The sequence below is a fragment of the Haematobia irritans genome, chromosome 3 (genome assembly GCF_050003625.1).
Source record: "Haematobia irritans isolate KBUSLIRL chromosome 3, ASM5000362v1, whole genome shotgun sequence".
NCBI lineage: Eukaryota > Metazoa > Arthropoda > Insecta > Diptera > Muscidae > Haematobia > Haematobia irritans.
Window position 1 is genome coordinate 189,287,270 of NC_134399.1, and position 23,458 is coordinate 189,310,727.

At 39.0% G+C, this 23,458-nt stretch overlaps 1 protein-coding gene across 1 annotated transcript; it reads left to right on the top strand.

Moving 5' to 3' along the window:
* The first annotated feature begins 15,275 nt into the window (after nucleotides 1–15,275).
* Nucleotides 15,276–22,792, top strand: LOC142229399 (uncharacterized). Its single transcript, XM_075299953.1, has 2 exons — nucleotides 15,276–15,844; nucleotides 21,529–22,792. Exons 1-2 carry the CDS (start codon nucleotides 15,783–15,785, stop codon nucleotides 22,307–22,309), a joined length of 843 nt encoding a protein of 280 aa, XP_075156068.1. The 5' UTR covers nucleotides 15,276–15,782; the 3' UTR covers nucleotides 22,310–22,792.
* The last annotated feature ends 666 nt before the right edge of the window (nucleotides 22,793–23,458 follow it).

Genomic DNA, 23,458 nt, shown 5'->3' on the forward strand with positions numbered 1-23,458 from the left:
GGTGACTGACGTACTATAATTTTGTACGTAGTTCAACCATAATTGTCGCAAAATCATTGAGACTAAATGGAAGATTTTAATATTAGCTCTAGCAAATCATAGAAACAGTGGAACACTCAAATTTTAATTACACCTATAAAGTTTAATAAGAAAATTATTTTCAAATATTGGTCATGGAATTAAAAAATAATAACCCAAGGAAAAACTACTTTCCCCGGGAACAGAGTTGTAGGCCAACTTAATTCCCCTTTATTATAGAGAATATTTTGAGGGAAATTGACCGGAATTTGTAAAAAGACTTTCATCGATTGTCTTGAATCTTTTTAGTTGCGTTCAAAATTTTCGTTTAGCTTCAAAAGAAAACTTCTTTCTAAAATATTGTTCCTCAGAAAACTCCTCTTTCAGTATTAAAAAAAAATATATATATATATTTGATATTCAAGACCGCTCATTTCGGCTGATCTAAACTTCGGCCACGTCCAATAAGAAATGCAAAACTATATTCGGGCTTAGCCAATCTTCTTGAGGAATTATGAATTGATTTTCTTGAGGCAATATGTTTTATAAAATCTTCTTGAAATTCTTTATATTAAATTTACGACTTCAAATATTCATAAATGAAATAGTCCGAAAAGACGCCATAATTTATTATGCTTGTTCATGTAGTCTATGACGGCGTGTATTAAGACCCTTCCGAATGTACGGCCTTATATATTTCCTATATATTTTTTAATCATTCTGTTTCTATTTATGCTAGGTCATGTGTATTAAAAATAGCTAAGCATGTAATTTAATGATTTTACTAAAATCATTGCGTTCCACATATAATTGAAATAAATCGTAATTGATTACTGAACAAAATTAAGTGATAAATGAGACGCTGAAAAAAAAAACATTCACCTAATTTTGTGCAATAATTAATTATATTGTTTTGATTTCCAAGCTTGTTTTAATAAATTTACTATACTAATATTTGAAAGTACATTAAAGTGAGTGACAAAGCGTCCACTACAGATGATTGACACTTTGATATTTTTAATGGCAATCTTAAACTCCAAAATGACCCAGACGCCAAAGTCCAACGGATTGAGATCTGGAGATTTTGATGGCCATTATGCGGTAGAAATAGGGTTGCCAGAAAGTTGGCTGGATTAAAAAAAAAAAAAAAAAAAAAAAAAAATATATATATATATATATATATATATATATATATATATATATATATATATATATATATATATATATATATATATATATATATATATATATATATATATATATATATACGGCCGTAATTTCGGCCGTTAAGTTAAATCTGGTGATGGGTTTATATGGGGGCCATATATAATTATGGATCCATTGCGACCAATTTTTGCATGGGTATTTGAGGCAATATATTAACACCACGTACCAAATTTCAACTGAATCAGATGAATTTTGGTCTTCCAAGAAGCTCCGGAGATCAAATCTGGTGATGGGTTTGTATGGGGTCTATATATAATTATGGACCGTTGTGGACCTATTTTTGCATGGTCATTAGAGACCATATAGTTACACCATGTAACAAATTTCAGCGGATCGGATGAAAATTGCTTCTCTTAGAGGCTCCGCAAGTCAAATCGGGAGTTCGGTTTATATGGGGGCTATATATAATTATGGACCGATGTGAAACAATTTTTGCCTAGTTGTTAGAGAACATATACTCACACCATGTAAATAAATTTCAGCCGGCTCGGATAAAATTTGCTTCTTTTAGAGCTCCGCAAGCCAAATCTGGGGATCGGTTTATATGGAGGCTATATATAATTATGGACCGATTTGGACCAATTTTTGCATGGTTGTGAGAGACCATATTCTTACACCATGTACCAAATATCAACCAGATCGGATTAATTTTGCTCTTCCAAGGGGCTCTGCAAGCCAAATATGAGCGTCGGTTTATATGGGGGCTATACGTAAAAGTGGTCCGATATGGCCCATTTTCAATACCATCCGACCTACATCAATAACAAGTACTTGTGCCAAGTTTCAAGTCGATAGCTTGTTTCGTTCGGAAGTTAGCGTGATTTCAACAGACGGACGGACGGACATGCTCATATCGACTCAGAATTTCACCACGACCCAGAATATATTTACTTTATGGGGTCTTAGAGTTTTATTTCGATGTGTTACAAACGGAATGACAAAGTTAATATACCCCCCATCCTATGGTGGAGGGTATAAAAAATGGGAGAGTTTTACAGTGAGCATTGTTTTTTAATGAAAAGTAAAAATTTAAAAATTTTGAGTTACTACGCTTTCCCTCTCTCTGTGTGTAATTGAGTACTGCTTAAAAATAAATAACACTCAAAAATCAGCTTATTGAGAATGAAAAAGATAAATAACTAAACGTATAGTCTTTTCTATTGAAATATTATTCCAAAAGTATATTTTTAGCTGGAAATATTATTGAATAGCTTGTAACTGGATATGACATAGAAAATCTGGAAATTCCAGCCCATTCCAGTCCATCTGGCAACCCTAGGTAGAAATGAAGCGAGGAACCTTAATTGACGCATGGGAGCCACCGTGGTGCAATGGTTAACATACCCGCCTTGAATACACAAGGTCGTGGGTTCGGTTACTGCTTCGACCGAACACCAAAAAGTTATTCAGCGGTGGATTATCCCAACTCAGTAATGCCGGTAACATTTCTGAGTGTTTCGAAGCTTCTCTAAGTGGTTTCACTGCAATGTGGAACGCCGTTCGGACTCGGCTATAAAATGGAGGTCCCTCGTCATTTAGCTTTACATGGAATCGGGCAGCACTCAGTGATACGAGAGAAGTTCATCACTGTGGTATCACAATGGACTAAATAGCCTGATATATCGGGCTGCCACCTAACTAATGTTCACCACTGCGATGATGCTGATGTTCATGGTCTGCGGCCGACATCACCCTACCCATTTTCCAGACATCGGGTATAATGAGTGATTCCAATGGCTTCAGGATTAGCCTTGGATTGTTTTGTTTTGTTGATGACATTGGCTTGTGGAGCCTCTAACAGAAGCATATTTCATCCGATCCGGCTGAAATTTGGTATATGGTGTTGGTATATGGTCTCTAACCACCAAATTGGTCCACATCGGTCCATAACTATATATAGCCCCCATATAAACCGATCCCCAGATTTGGGTTTCGGAGCCTCAAAGAGAAGCAAATTTCATCCGATCCGCCTGAAATTTGTTACATGGTGTTGGTATAGGGTCTTTAATAACCATGCAAAAATTGGTCCACATCGGTCCATAATTATATATAGCCCCCATATAAACCGATCCCCAGATTTGGCTTGCGGAGCCTCAAAGAGAAGCAAATTTCATCCGATCCGGCTGAAATTTGGTACATGATGTTGGTATATGGCCTCTAACAACCACGCAAAAATTGGTCCATATCGGTCTTTAATTATAAATAGCCCCCATATAAACCGATCCCCAGATTTGGCTTGTGGAGCCTCTAAGAGAAGCATATTTCATTCGATCCGGCTGAAATTTGGTACATAGTGTTGGTATATGGTCTCTAACAATCATGCAAAAATTGATCTACATCGGTCCATAATTATATATAGCCCCCATATAAACCGATCCCCAGATTTGGCTTGCGGAGCCTCAAAGAGAAGCAAATTTCATCCGATCCGGCTGAAATTTGGTACATGATGTTGGTATATGGTCTCTAACAACCATGCAAAAATTGGTCCACATCGGTCCATAATTATATATATAGACCCCATATAAACGATCTCCAGATTTGGCTTGCGAAGCCTCAAAGAGAAGAAAATTGCATCCGATCCGGCTGAAAGTTGGTACATGGTATTGGTATATGGTCTCTAACAACCGTGCAAAAATTGGTCCACATCGGTCCATAATTATATATAGCGCCCATATAAACCGATCCCCAGATTTGGGTTGCGGAGCCTCAAAGAGAAGCAAATTTCATCCGATCCCCCTGAAGTTTGGTACATGATATTGTTATATGGTCTCTAATAACCATGCACAAATTGGTCCACATCGGTTCATAATTATATATAGCCCCCATATAAGCCGATCCCCAGATTTGGCTTGCGAAGTCTCCAAGAGTAGCAAATTTCATCCAATCCGGTTGTAATTTTGAACATGGTGTTAGTATATGATCTTTAACAACCGTGCCAGAATTGGTCCATATCGGTCCATAATTATATATAGCCCCCATATAAAACGTTCTCTAGATTTGACCTCCGGAGCGTCTTGGAGGAGCAAAATTCATCCGATCCGGTTCAAATTAGGAACGTGGTGTTAGTATATGGTCGCTAACAACCATACCAAAATTGGTCCAATCACACAAAAATTGGTCCATATCGGTTCATAATCATGGTTGCCACTAGAGCCAAAAATAATCTACCAAAATTTTATTTATATAAAAAATTTTGTTCAAATTTTATTCGATTCATAATCATGGTTGCCACTCGAGCCAAAAATAATCTACCAAGATTTTATTTCTATAGAATATTTTGTCAAAAGTTTATTTCTATAGAAAATTTTGTTAAAATTTTATTTCTGTAGAAATTTTTGTGAAAATTTTCTTTCTATAGAAAATGTTGTCAAAATTTTTATTTCTATAGAAAATTTTGTGAAAATTTTATTTCTTTACAAAATTTTGTTAAAATTTTATTTCTGTAGAAAATTTTGTCAAAATTGTATGTCTACTTTGTCAAACTGAATTATATAGAAGATAGTGTTAGGAGGTTTTAAGATGGTGTTGGGAGGTTTTTAGATACCTTGCCATCGGCAAGCGTTACCGCAACTTAAGTAATTCGATTGTGGATGGCAGTGTTTAGAAGAAGTTTCTACGCAATCCATGATGGAGGGTACATAAGCTTCGGCCTGGCCGAACTTACGGCCGTATATACTTGTTTTATTTATTACAAAGAGAATTCCGTGGCGTCATCAGCAGAGCAGCCGCAAGCTTCTTACCCACTGGTCTCATAGCCCTGGTGATGCCCAACTTCACAGCAGAAGCGGAGGGACTAGCAGCGTGCGACTGCTTTGTTAACGATGCCCCTGAACTACATCTGAGCATCATGAAAATGGAAGAGGGACGGGAGCTCAATGAAGCGGCGACCTGTGTATTCTGTGAAACCATCCCAATTGACTTTCTTTTGAATGAAATCGGAGGGTCGGTCAATGGTGAAAGTTATAGGGGGTTGTCTGGCCCCTGTGAAATGACGGGTAGCCAGGATACGTCATTTATCAGACCAGGTAACACTAAAGATATATCTGGCAAACTGCTGCAAGCACCCATAATTCTCGTGAGGACCTCTTCGTTCACCGTGCAAACTGTGGAGTCCTATATCTGCTCTGCTCAGGTTATTACCCGGGAAAGTATGTCAAAGTTCATGGTGGGCATTAAAGACTCCTAGAGCAAATCGGTTATGCCCACACAACAGACACGCAATGTTTTGGCTATAACCTGGAGCACAGCTACCCAATGGCGGCAGCCACACTGCACTGAACGGTGCAATACGAAAGCCAGGCCTCCATTTCTTGTGCTATCCTTAGTAGCATATTGTAACCACCTTAATGGCGCAAGCTAAAGGTGGCATTTAGCTTTGTCTTTTGGGTTGCCGAGATCCTGATTTTCTTCCGATTCATAAAATCTACAATCTCACTGATCTTAGTGAGACCGTTGCAATTAAATTGCAAAAATGACGCACTCTCCGAAACTGGTAGTTAGTATGACTATACTCTCATAGCGATATTATGCAGGAACAGTTCCGGAAATGCACCCACTGCAGGCACCGGTTACACCTCAACGAACGGTGATGAATTTGGTTTTGGCAGTACCATGGTCCGGGGCTTTCCTCTATTCCGGCTCGGACCAAGAGCCTACGGATGAAGCCACACGTTTCATTGCAAGTGAAAAAATTGCCCTTGAAAATATCGTTTTTGTCAGTTTAGCTAAGAATATATTTTAGTCAATTTAAATATATCTATCGCAACATACAATAATTTTTTACACTGTACTGATACTATTTTCACTCTTTTCGGTGACATTTGACACTCTGGCTGCGACATGATTACCATTGGAAACTGAATCTCGGAAGATATTTTATCGACTGACAATGAAATTACTACACTGTTAGAAAAATATGTTTTTCATATGTTCCGATATAAACAAAATGTGTTTCGGGCTCAATTTTAAAACACAATATATTTAAGTGCAAACATGTAATGTTTCTAAAGTAACACTAAATGTTTGGGACATCTATATTAATATGTTAGAATATATTATGTTTGGGGCATGAATGTTTCATAAAAATCATATGTGTGAATGCAAACATATATACATTTACAAATTTCAACTAAACATACATATGTTGTGATATTTTATTCATAGACTATAGACTTTAGATAGATGAGCCATGAGTGTCAAACTATTTTTGATAGTTCCGAAGATTAAGAATAAACGAGAAAAATAAGAGCACGCTTACAATCTCTTTCGTTTTCCTTTTTGTAGTTTGCCAATTTTACACAAAATTAGAACGTGTATGATGCAACAGAGGATTTATAAATAAATTAATATATTAAAAGTTCATATTTGAACAAAAAATTGTGACCAAAATCGCGAAAATACGAAATTTAATTTTGAGCAGCATTGCTCTTTACGAACAACACAAAAGCAAATGCACGAAAATTAATGTTTGGGACTGACTCTTTACGAAAAAATCAAAACGAAATGTCAGAAAATTAATTTTTGGAACTGACACATTTTTTTTAAAGAGAATAGTGGATCATCTATCTAAAGTCTATAGTCTATGATTTTATTCAAAGCGACAGAGAGAGTATAGAGAAAGAAATAGAGATGGAAACCGGAAGAGTTGACAAAAGATAACATAACACAGCGAAAGAATCAAAAGAGAACAATTTTTGTGAAACCGCTTGTATGTTGTTGCGGAAAACTGTTTTATGATAAGGCCAAAAATTTGATATGCTTAAGTCTAAATATTATTTAATTTGAATAAAGAGAATAGACATTCGGAACCAGGAGAATAGACATTTGAAAAACAAACAGCATATGTTTTCGCCTTAAGAGTAAAATTTAAAAAAATTATAAAAGTGAATAATTTCTTCAACATTATTTGTATTACAGAAAAAGGTGCCAAGAACTACAATATTTCGTGAAAGTGAAAATTACGAGTATGTTAGGCAATGAGCACAATCGTCTTTGGGAAAAATTCTTCCAAGCATATGATATTTTTGGGCTCAAAATGCTTCCAAACATATAATATGTTCACATAAAACAAACATATTAATGTTTCGGCAGTATCCAATAATATATGTGCTTCCTGCAAAATATGTTTGGAACATATGTTAAAGAAGCGATTTTTTTTGAGGGTGTACTTGTCTACAGAAGTCCTTAGACTACTACAAATCTCCAATGGTCTACCATAATTTTTTTGGCAACATACAATTTTTCGCCTTACCTGTAATTCAGAACGCCACTAGCTGCTTGAAATGATGAGTGCTTGCATATACCTTCAAATCGAATTTATTCCACACCATCAATGATACTGAACTCAGTATCAATAAACCCGAAGCTCAGGTGTGAAGCTTAGACCTATATTGGTCTGGAGATGAAATAGACCTCATCGCCATCGACATCATCAATGTCGATGGTAATGATACTCCTTGCACAAGTCTGGCTGGTTGGTATGACAAGCAGAAGTCGATAAAAGGAAACATTACGATGTTGTTCCGTATCGGCATGTCGTTGATGTTTTTAAATTTATTTCTTTGATTTTAGCAATTTAAGGTAATTATAATGCTGCTGCAGGGATAATTTTAACACTTCGACACCATCAAATCATCCAAACGCACAACGACGCATGGTTGCGACCTTAAAGCGGCATATGTAATTGAAGACATAGGGAGATGAAATCAAAGCTGCTTTAAGGCGTTAGTATATGAAATTGTTGATTTGGGATTATAGAATATGAGTTGCCCTATATGATGTAGGGATATATGAATACAACACTTTTTTATAACATCCACCATAGGATGGGGGTATACTAGGTTTGTCATTTCGTTTGTAACGCTTTGCATGGACCATAGTGAACCTCTTTTATGGCTTCCATATAAATCGATCCCCAGTTTTGAATTGTGGAGCCTCCTGGAGGACCAAAGTTCATCCCTCTAATAACTAACCAACCGATTTGTGGCAGATTCGAAAGCTAACATAGAGGTATTTTAAGTCTACAAATAGGTATTCCAAATATGGTGTGCATCGGCCCTTGGTTTGGTATAGCCCCAAATAGACTGATCTTCCGATTTGACTTCTTGGCAGGGCTGTCAATTTTTCCGATTTATCGGCATTTTGACGATTTTTTACTCAAAAAATGGACAACTCAGATTTTTTCCGATTTTGACAATATTATAAAAAATTGACTTCGTTATGTTTTTTATGGAAATGCATTGTTGTATATATTAATTTTCTTGTTTGTTTTCGTCTTGTGTTTACCCAAAAAAAGTGCCGATTATGAAGATTTTTTTTTAATTTTATTGGCAGTCCTGCTTCTTGCTCTTCTAGACACCCCATTTTTTAACAGACTTGATTAAAATTGTAAATCCAGATTTATATTAGGTCGAATATGGTATGTTCTGGTATGCAGAGTAGGAACCACTTTAAGGTTGCTATTATATCTAAGCCGCTCGTCTGATAGATTTTTTCCACTGACAGTCGATTTTATTACTGAAAAACTTACAAAAGCATTTTGTTCTATTGCATTCAGAAGTAAAGTTATTCGTAATGGAATTCAAGCGTGATAATGCAATTGCTTTATATTTAGCTGTAAAACTACAAATGAATATCCTTAGAGCCCTCCGCATTTAAATGTTAGTAAATCTGTTCTATCGAGAACCAATGCAACACGTATTGAGAACTGGGCTTGGACTAAAGCCTATAAAGTACAAAACAGTGCATACCGTAAATGGTTGGATTGGAAACAGCTAGGGTTTTTTTCCAGGGTACGGGATCCCGTGAATTTGTTTTTTTTTTCGTTCCCGCTTTCCCGGGAATTAAGTGCGGGAATACCCGGGAATTTTTCTTTACAATATTTTATATATAATAGAGGGTTTTATATGGCAAATGACAGTTGAAATCTATTTAAAGTGGTTTTTGGAAGTATAATGTGAATGACTGTGATACCAAGTAATAGTAGCTGACTTGTGGGACATACATGGTCGTAGGTTCTAGCCCAGATTCTAACGGGCTCCCAATTGTTAAAAAGAAGGTTGCTTTTCCTAATTTATGATTGTCATATTTCTGTAAACTGGCATTCCGATAGACTGGTAGACTGAGTAAACCTCTATAAAGGTGAAATGTCCCGTATCTTATGTAACCCACGTTTGCAATTGTATAATTTCGAAATTTCATAATGTTTTAATGAAATATGAAATTTTTATTAAGATAGTTACTTTAATTTCAAGCTTATACCTCATACACATTAGGCTCGAAATCTATTAAAAATTAATTTTAAATCCGTTATTTATAAGGCAAATGACAGTTAAAATCTAGTTAATGTGGATTTTGGAATTTTAATGTGAATGAGGTATTAGGCGATAGAGTTTCGCTTTTGGGAATATTGACCGAATATGTGCACACAGTGATGGTAAAATCGAAATAAGTTTCTTACATTTCCAAACAGTTCTTTAATGTTCAAAACATCACGCTGTTCTAATAGTGTGCTTCCGAAAACTATACCCAAAGAGATTGTCTTAACCATTGTAAACAATTTTTGTATTACAAAATATTTCGTATTTTAGTATGATTTATGGCTGATGTAAGAGATCAACAGAATATATATTGTTAGTTGTCCAGGTAGCGCATCATAACCATAGCTTTAGGCGATTTATAATTAATTCAAATGTCTAAATGTATGCCACATCAAAGAAGGTTTCCCTTTGGCCGGGATCCCGGGAAATTCGATAAAAATGTCTGCTTTCCCTGGAATGAAAAAAAGTCAGGGAAAAAGAAAACCTTAAAAACAGCCAAGTGGCCAGTTACCAAATTCAACAACGGGCCATCGTGGTGCAATTGTTAGCTTGCCTGCCTTGTATACAAAGAGTCGTGGGTTGTCATTGAGTTTAACATAGGATAGGGCAGCACTCAGTGATAAGAGAGAAGTTCACCACTGTGGTATCACAAAGGACTGAATAGTCTAACCGAACCTAAATTGAACAACTTGTGAACAAACTAACTGCTCGGGTTTACTTGTCAAAGAGGTCAGCTGAAAATTTCTAAAAATTTTAGTTCCAAACATATAATTTTTGCACCAAAACATGAAAAACAGCCTTTTTCGTCCGTGTGGGTAGTAAAAATAAAGAAGTTCTTTGGGAGGACATTTTTGGATGTGCTTTTTACTGTTGTGGCCTTAGGTTAGGTGGCAGCCTGATGTATCAGGCTCACTTAGACTATTCAGTCCATTGTGATACCACATTGGTTAACTTCTCTCTTATCAAAACTTCTCTCTTATGACAAGGGACCTCCTTTTTATAGCCGAGTCCCAACGGTGTTCCACATTGCAGTGAAACCACTTAGAGAAGCTTTGAAACCCTCAGAAATGTCACCAGCATTACTGAGGTGGGATAATCCATCGCTGAAAAACTTTTTGGTGTTCGGCCAAAGCAGGAATCGACCCCACGACCTTGTGTATTCAAGGTGAATAGCCAATTTCAATCATATCTGCTCCATTTCTCTTCACTCAGAATCTAATAATGTCTCTCAATACTCAAACTATTGAGGCTCCAAATATTACTCACCTTTTGGCCAAGTTTTTTATTCCCATAAGTTTTAGCAGGTCCTCAATTCGAACGCCCAGGTCATGTCATTTTACTTTGAGGCAGCAATATACTCCCTCGGATTCTTCTCCATGCTTCAAAGAATATTTGTGATTATATTTTTAGCCGTATATTTATATAGGAGGTCCCATTGCTACCAATACCGTTTTTTCGCTTTCTATCGGTTCTGAGTCAATCGTTATATGTTTTATGGAGTTTAAAATCAATATTTCGGGTAGGCACATTTTTTGGCATATCAAAGTTATTATACTCTGACCCAGCGTTGCCACTACGAAATTTTATTTTGGGCCAACATTTTTCCAAAATCGGACCAAAATTCTCTCCAGCGGACCAAATTTCCAATATCAAATTTGCTTTAAAAAATATTTTATTGTTGTACGTATTGCTTTTATTAAAAAAGTAAAATACTTTTCAACTTTTTTTATTTAAATTTGAAAAATTGTCTTTTTGAAAAGGTCGAATTTTAAAGTCAATTTTAGTTGACATCAACGCGAAATTTTCATTCGATTATCTGTGATTGAAAAGGTATCGAATCCCACACTGAAAAAAGCATTCACGGCTCCAAAGATTTTGTCTTTACACGCATGATTTTGGTATTGATTCCGAGCCAAAGAAGCAAAGAATAGAAGTGAGGACACATTTACGTCACAATTCCCTTTTACTACAAGTGAAAATTATTTTATGTTTCAAGTAAAAAACGACCTTAAAATAATGTGTTAAAAGATACCTCTTATTTTTAAAAGCTTTTCGACAATATTTCAACGTCAACAATATTTCATTAATTTTGAATATTTTTTCAGGGTCATTAAGATGACTTTAGTAAAACGAAATTTTCTTTCATGTTAGGATACCCAATTTTATGTCGAATCACTTAACTATAAGCACAAGCCGACTTCATTGAAAAGTTTATAGACTTTGGACAAGGAAAAAAAACTTTATTTCAGAGAAATACGTCTTCTATGCTAACCAAAATGCGCATTCGTATTTTAAGCACATGAAATCTTCTTTGGCTAGATTTCTTTGGTGATAGATTTTTTTAAGTATAAAAATTATAAATTTGACCAAATTTATGAAAATAGACCAAAATGGGCCAAATTTCCGTTGGTCCGACCATCAGACCAAATTTAAAAATTAGAAATCTTTTGGATCAATTTTGGTCCGATCGGACCAAAACGGCAACGCTGCTCTGACCGCTATGTGGTTTAGGGTATAATAACATCTAATATGTTAACTTATTTCCACTATGTTCTCTGGGAAAAAGGTTACATAGTCGCCACAAAATAAGTCCCAACTTTTTTCTAGGGTGTAGGATTTTGGCTTTTGTCTTAACACATGCTTAATGTAGAATGACGTAGGGTGTTAAAAAAAATCATATTTTCTTGGGTTTAGCACAATAATAAAAACTTCCATTACTACAATAAAAACAATACTTCGCGCTGTTTCCCTATATATATTTATTTTTCAACAAAATAAAAGCTACAATGACAGCTTATTTTATTGATTATCTTGGATATAAAACAAAAAACGCTCAATTGGAAGAATATTTCTGAGGATTTGTACGTTATGTGATTTTAAGTGGCCAAAGCTGAGGATGAATTAAGTGGTGGCCGTAAAAGTTCTAGAATAACATTCTTCTTCATTTGGTCAAATGACGATGTGGTCTTCTACTACTGATGCTGGAGGGTATGTGAACCAAAAAAGGAAAAAAAAAACGTAATTTTTTCAGTTATATTTTCGCACCTTACGACCCATACATTTTTTCGCACTTTCTCACTTGGGAGGGAGTCACCATCGATTTTTGCCATCTAAGCTCCATCAAGGAGGCAGGAAACAAGACAATGAATAATGTGCCTCATACCTCATGATCATGAGCCTTAATATGGCCAGAAGAGAGATTGCAGGGTTGCGTTTGCGAATTGTGGAGTGGCCATGATTTCTTCTTTCACACCTAAACTTCACACCTTATATTATCGCAACATACACATCGAGCAATTGTTTTTGGCAGTAACAGCCGCTTTAAGCAAAACGTGATGTTTGCCATTTGAGTAAAAGTGCGGCCGCTTTATGGCTAAAGATCCTTGGATGGAGCTTCAATTTTTGGAGATGTATATCCTGTCAACACTTTGGCGCTTTCATGTCTTCAACATTTTATTTTATTTCTGATGGAGCGCAGCGTTAAGGGGAAGGGGGTGTATAATATAGAAAATTTATATAGGGACAAGGACGTAAAAGGAGCCCATAAGATTTATATACCTGGCAAATTAAAGAAGTCGGCTTTGTAATTTTGTGTTTTTGTTTTTTCTACTCTCTTTCGACATAATTTATGTAGCGAATTCATTGGGTTATTACTTCACAAAAACCTTTTGTCGTCCCCCTTCCATAGTGACAGCGGTGCTTTGTGGTGACGTTCCCTGTAGATGGTCATAATTGAGCCACGCGTGTAAATTACCGTTATTAGGTGTGATCGTGCAAAATATCGAAATCTTGTATTGCTTTTTTGGGCTTGTTTGGTGGAGGGCTGCTTGTCTCTGCCGACCATCAATAGCTATCAATCTCTGTTCGCAATTCGGAAAATAATGATAACGACATACAGTAGGCTTTTTGTTATCGGCGACAACACATCTTCCTCTCCAGGCGTTGGAGTGTGCAGACATATCTCAAGTGATAAAAACAACAACAACAACATTAACATTAATATCATTTTAACAAGGTATTTTCACTTTTACGCTTGGAATTTGCCTTTGTGTCGCACTTATTTTTACCACAACGTCACCAAAAATTATGTTGCTTATAATAAGCATTGACACTCCCGAAAATCGTGTTGTCATATTTAAATTTTTTTTCTCTCCTCAAGTTAAGTAAAACTTTCATTACATCAATGGCCTTAAATTATTTTCGTTCGATGGTTTTTTCCAAAGGTGTCAATCATCAACACATTGACACCTATGGCATTTTTATATGATATCTAGTCAAACCTGATATGATGAATCCTGAAACATATGACGGCAAGAAGACAAGAAAAATTTGTTCAAGGTAATTTTATTTTAATTAAGTAATAGTCCTTGTTATAGATGATGCAATTTTCCAAGTACAGTATGAATAAAGTAACAAAAAATGCTTGTTTAGTTAAACTAGCTAATGAAAAATAGGGCAAAATGGTTCAAGGAAATTCATTTTAAAAACATCACTTATTTCCTTGACAAATAATATCACATTGATGTCTGTCAACACACAAAAACATCGTAGTTTGAGAGACAAAAATTGGAATTAAAAATTGCCAAAATGTCTTTATTTTCAAGATGTGGGTGTTATTGGCAAAATTATAAAGTTCAAGAAATTCTGAAATATTTTGTGCAAGACTTGAATTTAGTAAATCTGAATGCTTCCATTGTGTAAAATGTTTTTCCTCTTTTTATACCCTCCACCATAGGATGGGGGTATATTAACTTTGTCATTTCGTTTGTAGCACATCGAAATATTGCTCTAAGACCCCATAAAGTATATATTCTGGATCGTGGTGAAATTCTGAGTCGAGCATATCCGTCCATCCGTCCGACCGTCTGTTGAAATCATGCTAACTTCCGAACGAAACAAGCTATCGACTTGAAACTTGGCACAAGTAGTTGATATTGATGTAGGTCGAAAAGAATTGCAAATGGGCCATATCGGTCCACTTTTACGTATAGCCCCCATATAAAGGGACCGTCAGATTTGGCTTGTGGAGCATCTAACAGAAGCATATTTCATCCGATCCGGCTGAAATTTGGTACAGGGTGTTGGTATATGGTCTCTAACAACCGTGCAAAAATTGGCCCACATCGGTCCATAATTATATATAGCCCCCATATAAACTGATCCCCAGATTTGGCTTGCGAAGCCTAAAAGAGAAGCAAATTTCATCCGATCTGGCTGAAATTTGGTACATGGTGTTGGTATATGGTCTCTAACAACCATGCAAAAATTGGTCCACATCGGTCCATAATTATATATAGCCCCCATATAAACCGATCCCCAGATTTGGCTTGCGGAGCCTCAAAGAGAAGCAAATTTCATCCGATCCGGTTGAAATTTGGTACATGATGTTGGTATATGGCCTCTAATAACCATGCACAAATTGATGAAGAAAAAGAAAATTTCGTTAAAACTGTTCAAGAGGGTTTGCAGCACATACTGAATTTTACCGTATAAATTTTTCTTGTGGCAAAAAAATTGGGGCATTAGAGGGTTAATATTTTATTTTATAAAAATGAATACAAAGTCAGACTTCAACATAACTAGACAATTAATTTATAATAAAGCAACTTGGTGGCGCCATCTAGACGTGTTGCTAGAGGCTTAGACAAAACATGCAGTTGCAACAACGACTACTCATTGCCATACAACGATTCGACCTAGTAGTTTGGTTATTGTGTATTCAAGTAAGCATGTCGAATCGTTGTAGACTTCATTCAAAATTTGTCTGTCGAATCGTTGTAAACCAACACAAGAACCCCAGTACATACTAAAAATACTAAAGAAATAAAAATAATTAAACCAAACGTTGTGGTGTTAATTATTTACAATTGGGAGCTCATACGACGAGCTGGTGACACGGTGGCTTGGTCTGGAACATTAAGCGCACCTCTACGATAACCCGTGTGTGGTATTCGTACCGACCCTTCAGGCTCATACCATTTCTGCTTCCAAGGCTGCTCCAGGTCCTCCACGACCCCTTTGAACTTGCACTGAGGCGTAGGCTGGGACGTGGGCTGTTCCCATTGGCCTGGCTTTAAGAGAGGCTGCGACTCTATTGTACTGCGTACGGAAAAGATTTCTGTGGAGCTGCCAACGGTGACCTAGTCAACAGCAACGGAACACAGTGAGACGTCTGGACTTCCAAGGCTTCCAAGATAACATTGGTCCTTCGAGCCGGATATGAACCAGCGACCTATGGATAACATTGGTCCTTCTCCCGGTAAAGTGAACCACGGATTAAGGTACGTACAAGTGAATTATTATTGTAGTCTTGAAGTGCACGTGGCTCGGATATTGTTCATAAGGCTGGTGTAGCAGATAGGTGTGAGGTTATCTCTGTAGTTACATAACGATATACAAGCGCCACATTTGAACAATATATGGTTGTTGTTTTAACAGTTGGGTGGCAGTTGATGTTATTTTCGGCATGTGTTTGATTCTGGGAACGTATTGTTTGGTCGGTGTATAATTTGAATCTCGGTGTATAAATTGGGAAAGGAACGCAAAGTTTATAAAATCAGCGTCAGTATTTCTAACCAGATAGCTGCCGGTCTTTGCGGTTGTCAGATTTATAGTTCGATGGGCATAGTAAAGTCGAGGTTGAACGATATTTCGACAAGGGGAAAATAATTTCTTAAATTGTGGAAGAAAACAGTAGCAGAATTTAGTATGTCCTCTGCAGAGAGTTACATTGAAGTTGTGGAGGAATTGTCACGGCATGAATCACGTTTAAAAGGAGAGGATTTTTCGGATTACACTACTGAAGCACTGGATTGTGAGAGGACTGAGTTGGAAATGCTGTGGGCAAAGTACAAATCTGTTTATGAGGAACACGCCTCAGCTTCCAAAGAGAAAAAGAAAATCCATCTCAGTCATGGACAACAGTATAAGACCTACATAAGGTGTGTCAATATTATTGCAAGGGCAAGGAAGAATATACAAGACACAGTGACTCAAGCGGACGTTGTAAAGAGGTCGGAGTTGTCGGTACACGTTCCCCCTTGTGATACAGGAGTTTTTACGGGGGACTACGCGTCATGGCCAACGTTTCGAGACCTATTCACAGCAATTTTTATCAACAACCCCAAGCTGACAGAAGTCGAGAAATTGTTCTACCTTTTTCAAAAAACGGAAGGGGAAGCGAGAGAGATTAATAGAAACGTAGCCTTGACGGCCGAGAATTTCGAAATCGCGTGGTCAAATCTCAGAAAACAATATGAGAACAAACGTATTTTGGTAAACAGTCAATTAAGATTACTTTTCAACATGCAGCCGTGTCAGCAAGACTCCTTTCAGGAGATTAAAAGGCTTCAACGGGAGATAAGTAATTGTATGTCGATTCTCAAATTGTTCAATATCGATATATGTTCTTGGGATCCTATATTTGTTTATTTGTGCTCGGCGAAGCTGTCTAAGGAGACACTGCATTTGTGGGAGCAGTCGATACAAAACAAGACGGAGCTACCAAAGTGGAGCGATCTAGATAATTTTTTGACAGGCAGATTTCATGCTTTAGAAAGTGTCTCGGACATTCTGACACCCAATGAACAGTGGAAGGTGGGGTCCCAATCGATATCACGTAAAGCCCATCAAACTACAGCTAGGATTAAGAAATCAAAGACACATCACGTGAAAGGTGACGTTGCTCAATGCAAGCTATGCAAGGACTCTCATGTTTTGAGCTCATGTCATAGGTTCTTAAGCATGGATCGAAATGCCAGAATATCCACACTACGACGTTTCAGGTACTGTTTTAATTGTCTTAGAGTGGGTCACATGTATACTAATTGTCCTGGGGCGAACGGGTGCCTGAAGTGTAATGCGAAGCACCATACTCTTTTACATAAGGAAGTACCGAACAGGGGACATGGTCAGGAGGCGGTAGTCAGCTCAAAGCCAGGTCCAAATACTTCTCCGCGAAATGAGATTATACAGTCCTCTACTACATCCAATGATCTCGGCCCAATACAAGTGTATCATACGCAGGGGTCGAGAAATGTAATGCTGGCTACAGCTTGGTTGGATATAGTCCACTTGGGTTCTAAATATGCTGTGCGTGCGTTGATTGATCCATGTTCGGATGAAAGTTTTATAACGGAAAGGATGCAGACTTTATTGAAGTTACCAACCGTACCGATTTCGGCTGAAGTTGCTGGTCTAGGGGGATGCTTAGTGAGTGTATCCGATAAGTTAGCTCGGTTTCAAATCAGTCCTAGAGGAGAAGGCGGTCGGCCGTTGCCGGTAGAAGCCTTAGTGGTCAAGGCTGTGACGGGTAATATTCCGACTCACTCTGTATGCATCCCGAAGAGTATGACTTTGCCCGATTTAAAATATGCTGATCCAGGTTTTCATCGAAGTGGTAGAGTGGACATGCTTCTAGGAGGCGATTTGTACCCGCTAGTCATTCGAGGTGGTGTTAGGCATGGTATATTTGAATCCCTCGTGGCCCAAGAGACTATTTTTGGATGGGTCGTGACCGGACCCACCAGGGTGAATGACCGACCACGAGTAGCAGTGAATACACATTTTACAAAGGTCACCCTTGAAGAGCAGTTAGCCCGGTTTTGGGAAATAGAAGAGGTTTCTCGTAAACGGGTTCTTTCCGATGAGGAGAGAAAATGCGAAGAGATATATCGCAGTAGCACCAGGCGTCGCCCGGACGGTAGATACGTGGTTAACTTGCCTTTCAAGTCAGAAATATCTGAGCTCCAGTCCAATAGATGCACAGCATTGCGGCAATTTCTGAGGAATGAGAAGTCCATGATAGGTGACCCAGAAAGGAAGCAGTTGTATGACGAGGTCATTAAGGAATATTCTGCCATGGGTCATATGGTCAAGATATGCGGGGGAGTAGATGATAATCCCCATTATTACCTACCGCACCATGGCGTTTATAAACCGGATAGTACTACTACGAAGTTACGTGTTGTTTTCAATGCGTCAAGTCGTTCAATGAATGGTAAGAGTTTGAATGATGTGTTGTACGTAGGTCCGACATTACAGTCAGATTTGGTCGGTTTGGTTCTAAACTGGAGGTTCTTTCGTGTGGTGTTTGGTGCTGACATTTCAAAAATGTATAGGCAGATCCTGGTTTCTCCCGATCATACTCGGTTCCAACGGATACTCTTCCGCGAACGGCCGGAGGAAGATATAAGCGATTTTGAGCTGAAGACAGTGACGTTCGGCGTCAACTGTGCCCCATATTTGGCACTTCGGACATTGTTACAGCTAGCAGATGACGAAGAGGATAAATTTCCTATTGGAGCCAGATGTCTTCGCGAGTGTCTTTACGTTGACGATGCGTTAGTGGGGGCCCATACGGTAGATGAGGGGTTGACTGCCCGAGATGAGTTGAAAAGTATTCTCGCGTCTGCTGGGTTTGAATTGAGAAAGTGGACGGCGAATGATGTAAGGCTTTTAAAGAATTTGGAGGCAGACCATTTGTTGGACTCATCATTTCTCTTCTTGGATGATAAGAGCACGGCGAAGACCCTTGGTTTACGATGGAACGCGTGTGGGGACTACTTTTATTTCGTTACAGAGAGGATGCCTACGAGAGAAAAATATACCAAGAGGGAAGTTCTGGCGATAATATCTCGGTTGTTTGACCCAGCCGGTTGGCTCGCCCCGGTGATAGTTACAGCCAAAATCATAATGCAAGAGATGTGGCTTGATAAAATCAGGTGGGACGATGAAATTAAACCAGTTGCTCTGCATAAGTGGCGAGTGTTCCTGTCGAGGTACCACGAGATCGATGTTATTAAGATTCCGAGATGGGTGATGTATTCTCCTGACTGTAGTATCGAGTATCATGGGTTCTGTGACTCGTCAGAAGCTGCGTATGCAGCGGCGTTATACGTGAGGGTGTCTATAGGAGACCAAGTGTTTTCAAATTTGTTGGTATCGAAGACGAAGGTGGCCCCCATAAAAAGATTGTCGCTGCCTCGCTTAGAGCTATGTGGAGCGGTATTGTTGGCGGAATTAGTAGATAGTACGGTTTCCCAACTGAATGCCAGGCATAGTACAAAGTACCTATGGTCGGATTCAACAATTGTGTTGGCGTGGCTCAAGAAACCACCTTGTGTCTGGAAGACCTTTGTGGCCAATAGGATTGCACTTATACTCGAGAAAGTAGGAAATGTCCCATGGTCCCATGTAAGTACGGACTGTAATCCTGCCGATCTGGCAACCCGGGGGATGTGTCCGTCAGATCTTAGCAACAGCAGGCTATGGTGGCACGGGCCCGATTGGTTAAGAAGTGAAAAGTGCTTCTGGCCGCAAAATACATTTATTTTAGAAACATCACAAGAGGCCAAAAGTGTCCATAGTTTTGTTGCTAGATCGGAAGAAGATTATGAAGTATTGGATAGGTTTTCCACACTGCCAAGGGCGATTCGTGTCCTCGCATATGTTTTCCGGTTCTTTCGTCGCGTAGGCTTGAAGCAAACTGAGTTTTGCGTTAATTCATCCCAATTAACGGCGTCGGAAGTGGCATTTGTTCGAACACGCCTTTTTTTGTTGGCTCAAAGACGTTTCTTTCCTGACGAGTATATGAGGCTTTCGCGAAAACAGTGCGTGAGCTCCAACAGTCCTCTACTTTCCCTAACACCCTTTTTAGACCAGAAGGGGATAATTCGTGCAAACGGCCGACTTGGAGCTACTACTAGTTTATCATACAACGAACGTCACCCAATTATACTGCCCGACAAGTGCAGGCTGGCTAAACTGTACGTGCGATTCGTGCACCAACTAACATTGCATGGAGGGCCTAAGTTGGTACTCAACACTATCCGTTTAGAATGCTGGATTCTGAAGGCAAAAAATTTAATAAAATACCATATAAGGAGTTGTAAGGAATGTGTCCTCTACCGCAACCAATGTCAAAGTCAGATTATGTCCGTGCTACCAGAGACCCGTGTTACCTACAGCCGTCCATTTACTAACACGGGAGTGGATTTCGCAGGCCCGTTCGAAATAAAAAGTTTTACTGGCAGATATTGCAAGATCACCAAGGGGTATGTGTGTCTTTTCGTTTGTTTTTCAACGAAGGCCATTCACCTGGAAGCCGTCAGTGACCTTTCGACCCCGGCCTTCATGGCAGCGTTTGTACGCTTCGTGTCTCGAAGAGGATGTCCGAACAGAATGTACTCCGATAACGGTCGAAATTTCGTGGGTGCCGCGAACAAGCTAAATTCCGACCTGAGGGTGCATATCCAGGAACTGAAAGACGACTGTATCACCAAATACGGACACCAACAACTTTCCTGGCACTTTATACCCCCCGGAGCTCCTCACATGGGGGGGCTGTGGGAGGCTGGCGTGAAGAGTGCAAAGATGCATCTTAAAAAGGTTAGCGGTCAGCTGAAGTATACGTTTGAGGAGTTTGCGACTGTGCTGACGGCCATAGAGGCGTGTCTCAACTCCCGACCAATTGGTCCGTTGTCTTCAGACGCTGAAGACTTGTCTGCGCTAACTCCAGGACATTTTTTGATCGGGGAACCAATTTTGATACCAGCGGAACCCGAGGATTTTTCTTCACCAACAAGTCTACTGAATCGCTGGCGTAAAGTTAAAGCAACACAGAGTGAGTTCTGCCGGAGATGGAAGAAGGAGTACCTGCTGGAGCTTAATAAAAGGAACAAGTGGAAAGTTCCCCAGATTGACGTGCAGGTCGGGGACCTTGTTGTACTACGACATGAACCATTGTGTCCGACCGAGTGGAGGTTAGGCAGAATTGTGAAAGTATTTCCCGGTCCAGACGAAAGGGTTCGCGTGGCTGACGTTAAAACTAAGAATGGCATTGTTACTAGGCCCATTCATAAGATGGTCCTGTTACCCCGGAGCCCAGAACCATGAACATATCTATCTGCTGCCGTTTTCCCAAATACTACAACGCACTTATTTTGTATATTGTCTGTCTTTGCAGTATCGCTATGGCGTCGTGTTTCTTTAACGAGCGTTACGCTTGTCCAATATGTGGTCGCTGGCATGCGATTCGTGACTGTACCCGGTTTTTGGTGCTGGACCCTGCTCGCCGTCGTGATAGAGCCTTGAGTGACAACCTGTGTACTAGTTGTTTGGCTCAGTCGCACCAACGACGTGATTGCCCAGGTAGTAGTAAATGTCAGCTATGCAACCGTGGTCATAACTCGTTGCTACACCCAATTGGGCCCAATAGTTGCTGGTTCCCAATGACTGCCATGTGCAGAATTTACCCCACCGGAGAAGGCTGGAGCAGACTTGTACGGGTTGTGGTTGATCCTAATGTAACCCATTCTTGCATCTCACTCGACGCGGCAGAAGACTTAGGGTGCCGTATACTCAAGGGATACACCAAAGTAACATTGCGCCATCGCATATTTGACCGAGACCCAGTAGATCTCAGGTGTGCGGTCGAAGACACGCAGTATGGGGAAACACCAAAAGCTCGTATTGACGACTCATGGATCACACACCATCCGGTTGTAGGCAGGGCCCACTTAGCAGATCCGAACTGGAGCACACCTCGCCCCTACATGGTGATCGTGGGCGCTGATGCTATTCCGGTGGTTTTAAAAGGAGCCGCTATATCACCTCCAGGTAAATGTTGTATTCAATTCTCAGTGTTTGGGCCATTGCTGTTTGGAGAAGGCTTACGAATTGACCCCGCCAAAGCTAAGACCTCGACTGGAAGACAGATGGAGAAATCGGCAGTTCAGCGACTGTAACCAACAGAAACGGTTTGAGCTTATCAAACGATGCAGTATTCAATTATCTGACAATGAAGTTCCTGAAGTACTTAACGAATTTGTTTATGAATTATTCTATTTCTGTAGTTTAGTATTTTTTTTCATTGCTATTAGCTCTTAAGAACTGAATTAAACTGAATTTACATATACCTCGAGGACGATGAGATTATTAATTTGTATCTGGGTTACAGACTGCAAGTTGCACATTTGGTGCAAGGCCGGCGGAATGGTGGCGCCATCTAGACGTGTTGCTAGAGGCTTAGACAAAACATGCAGTTGCAACAACGACTACTCATTGCCATACAACGATTCGACCTAGTAGTTTGGTTATTGTGTATTCAAGTAAGCATGTCGAATCGTTGTAGACTTCATTCAAAATTTGTCTGTCGAATCGTTGTAAACCAACACAAGAACCCCAGTACATACTAAAAATACTAAAGAAATAAAAATAATTAAACCAAACGTTGTGGTGTTAATTATTTACAATTGGGAGCTCATACGACGAGCTGGTGACACGGTGGCTTGGTCTGGAACATTAAGCGCACCTCTACGATAACCCGTGTGTGGTATTCGTACCGACCCTTCAGGCTCATACCATTTCTGCTTCCAAGGCTGCTCCAGGTCCTCCACGACCCCTTTGAACTTGCACTGAGGCGTAGGCTGGGACGTGGGCTGTTCCCATTGGCCTGGCTTTAAGAGAGGCTGCGACTCTATTGTACTGCGTACGGAAAAGATTTCTGTGGAGCTGCCAACGGTGACCTAGTCAACAGCAACGGAACACAGTGAGACGTCTGGACTTCCAAGGCTTCCAAGATAACACAACTAATAGTTCCATAATTTTTCCCAGCAAAAAAAATTGGAAGTTGTTCTAAAGACACAACTTTATGGTAAAAGCACTTCCAAAAATGTCCTCATTAAGATGCTAATTGTTTTAGCTATACAGGAAGTTTTTAAATTCAATTTCTACAACTTTTTTTCATATTTTTAATGGGTATTTTTTTAAATACTTTAAAAAAGGGTAAAAATTAATAACATTTTGCCGCAAAAAAACCAAATCTATTCTAGAAATATCGATAATTTTTGGAAATGTTCGAGGTCAAACGTTTCCGTGTAAGAATGCATTAAAAA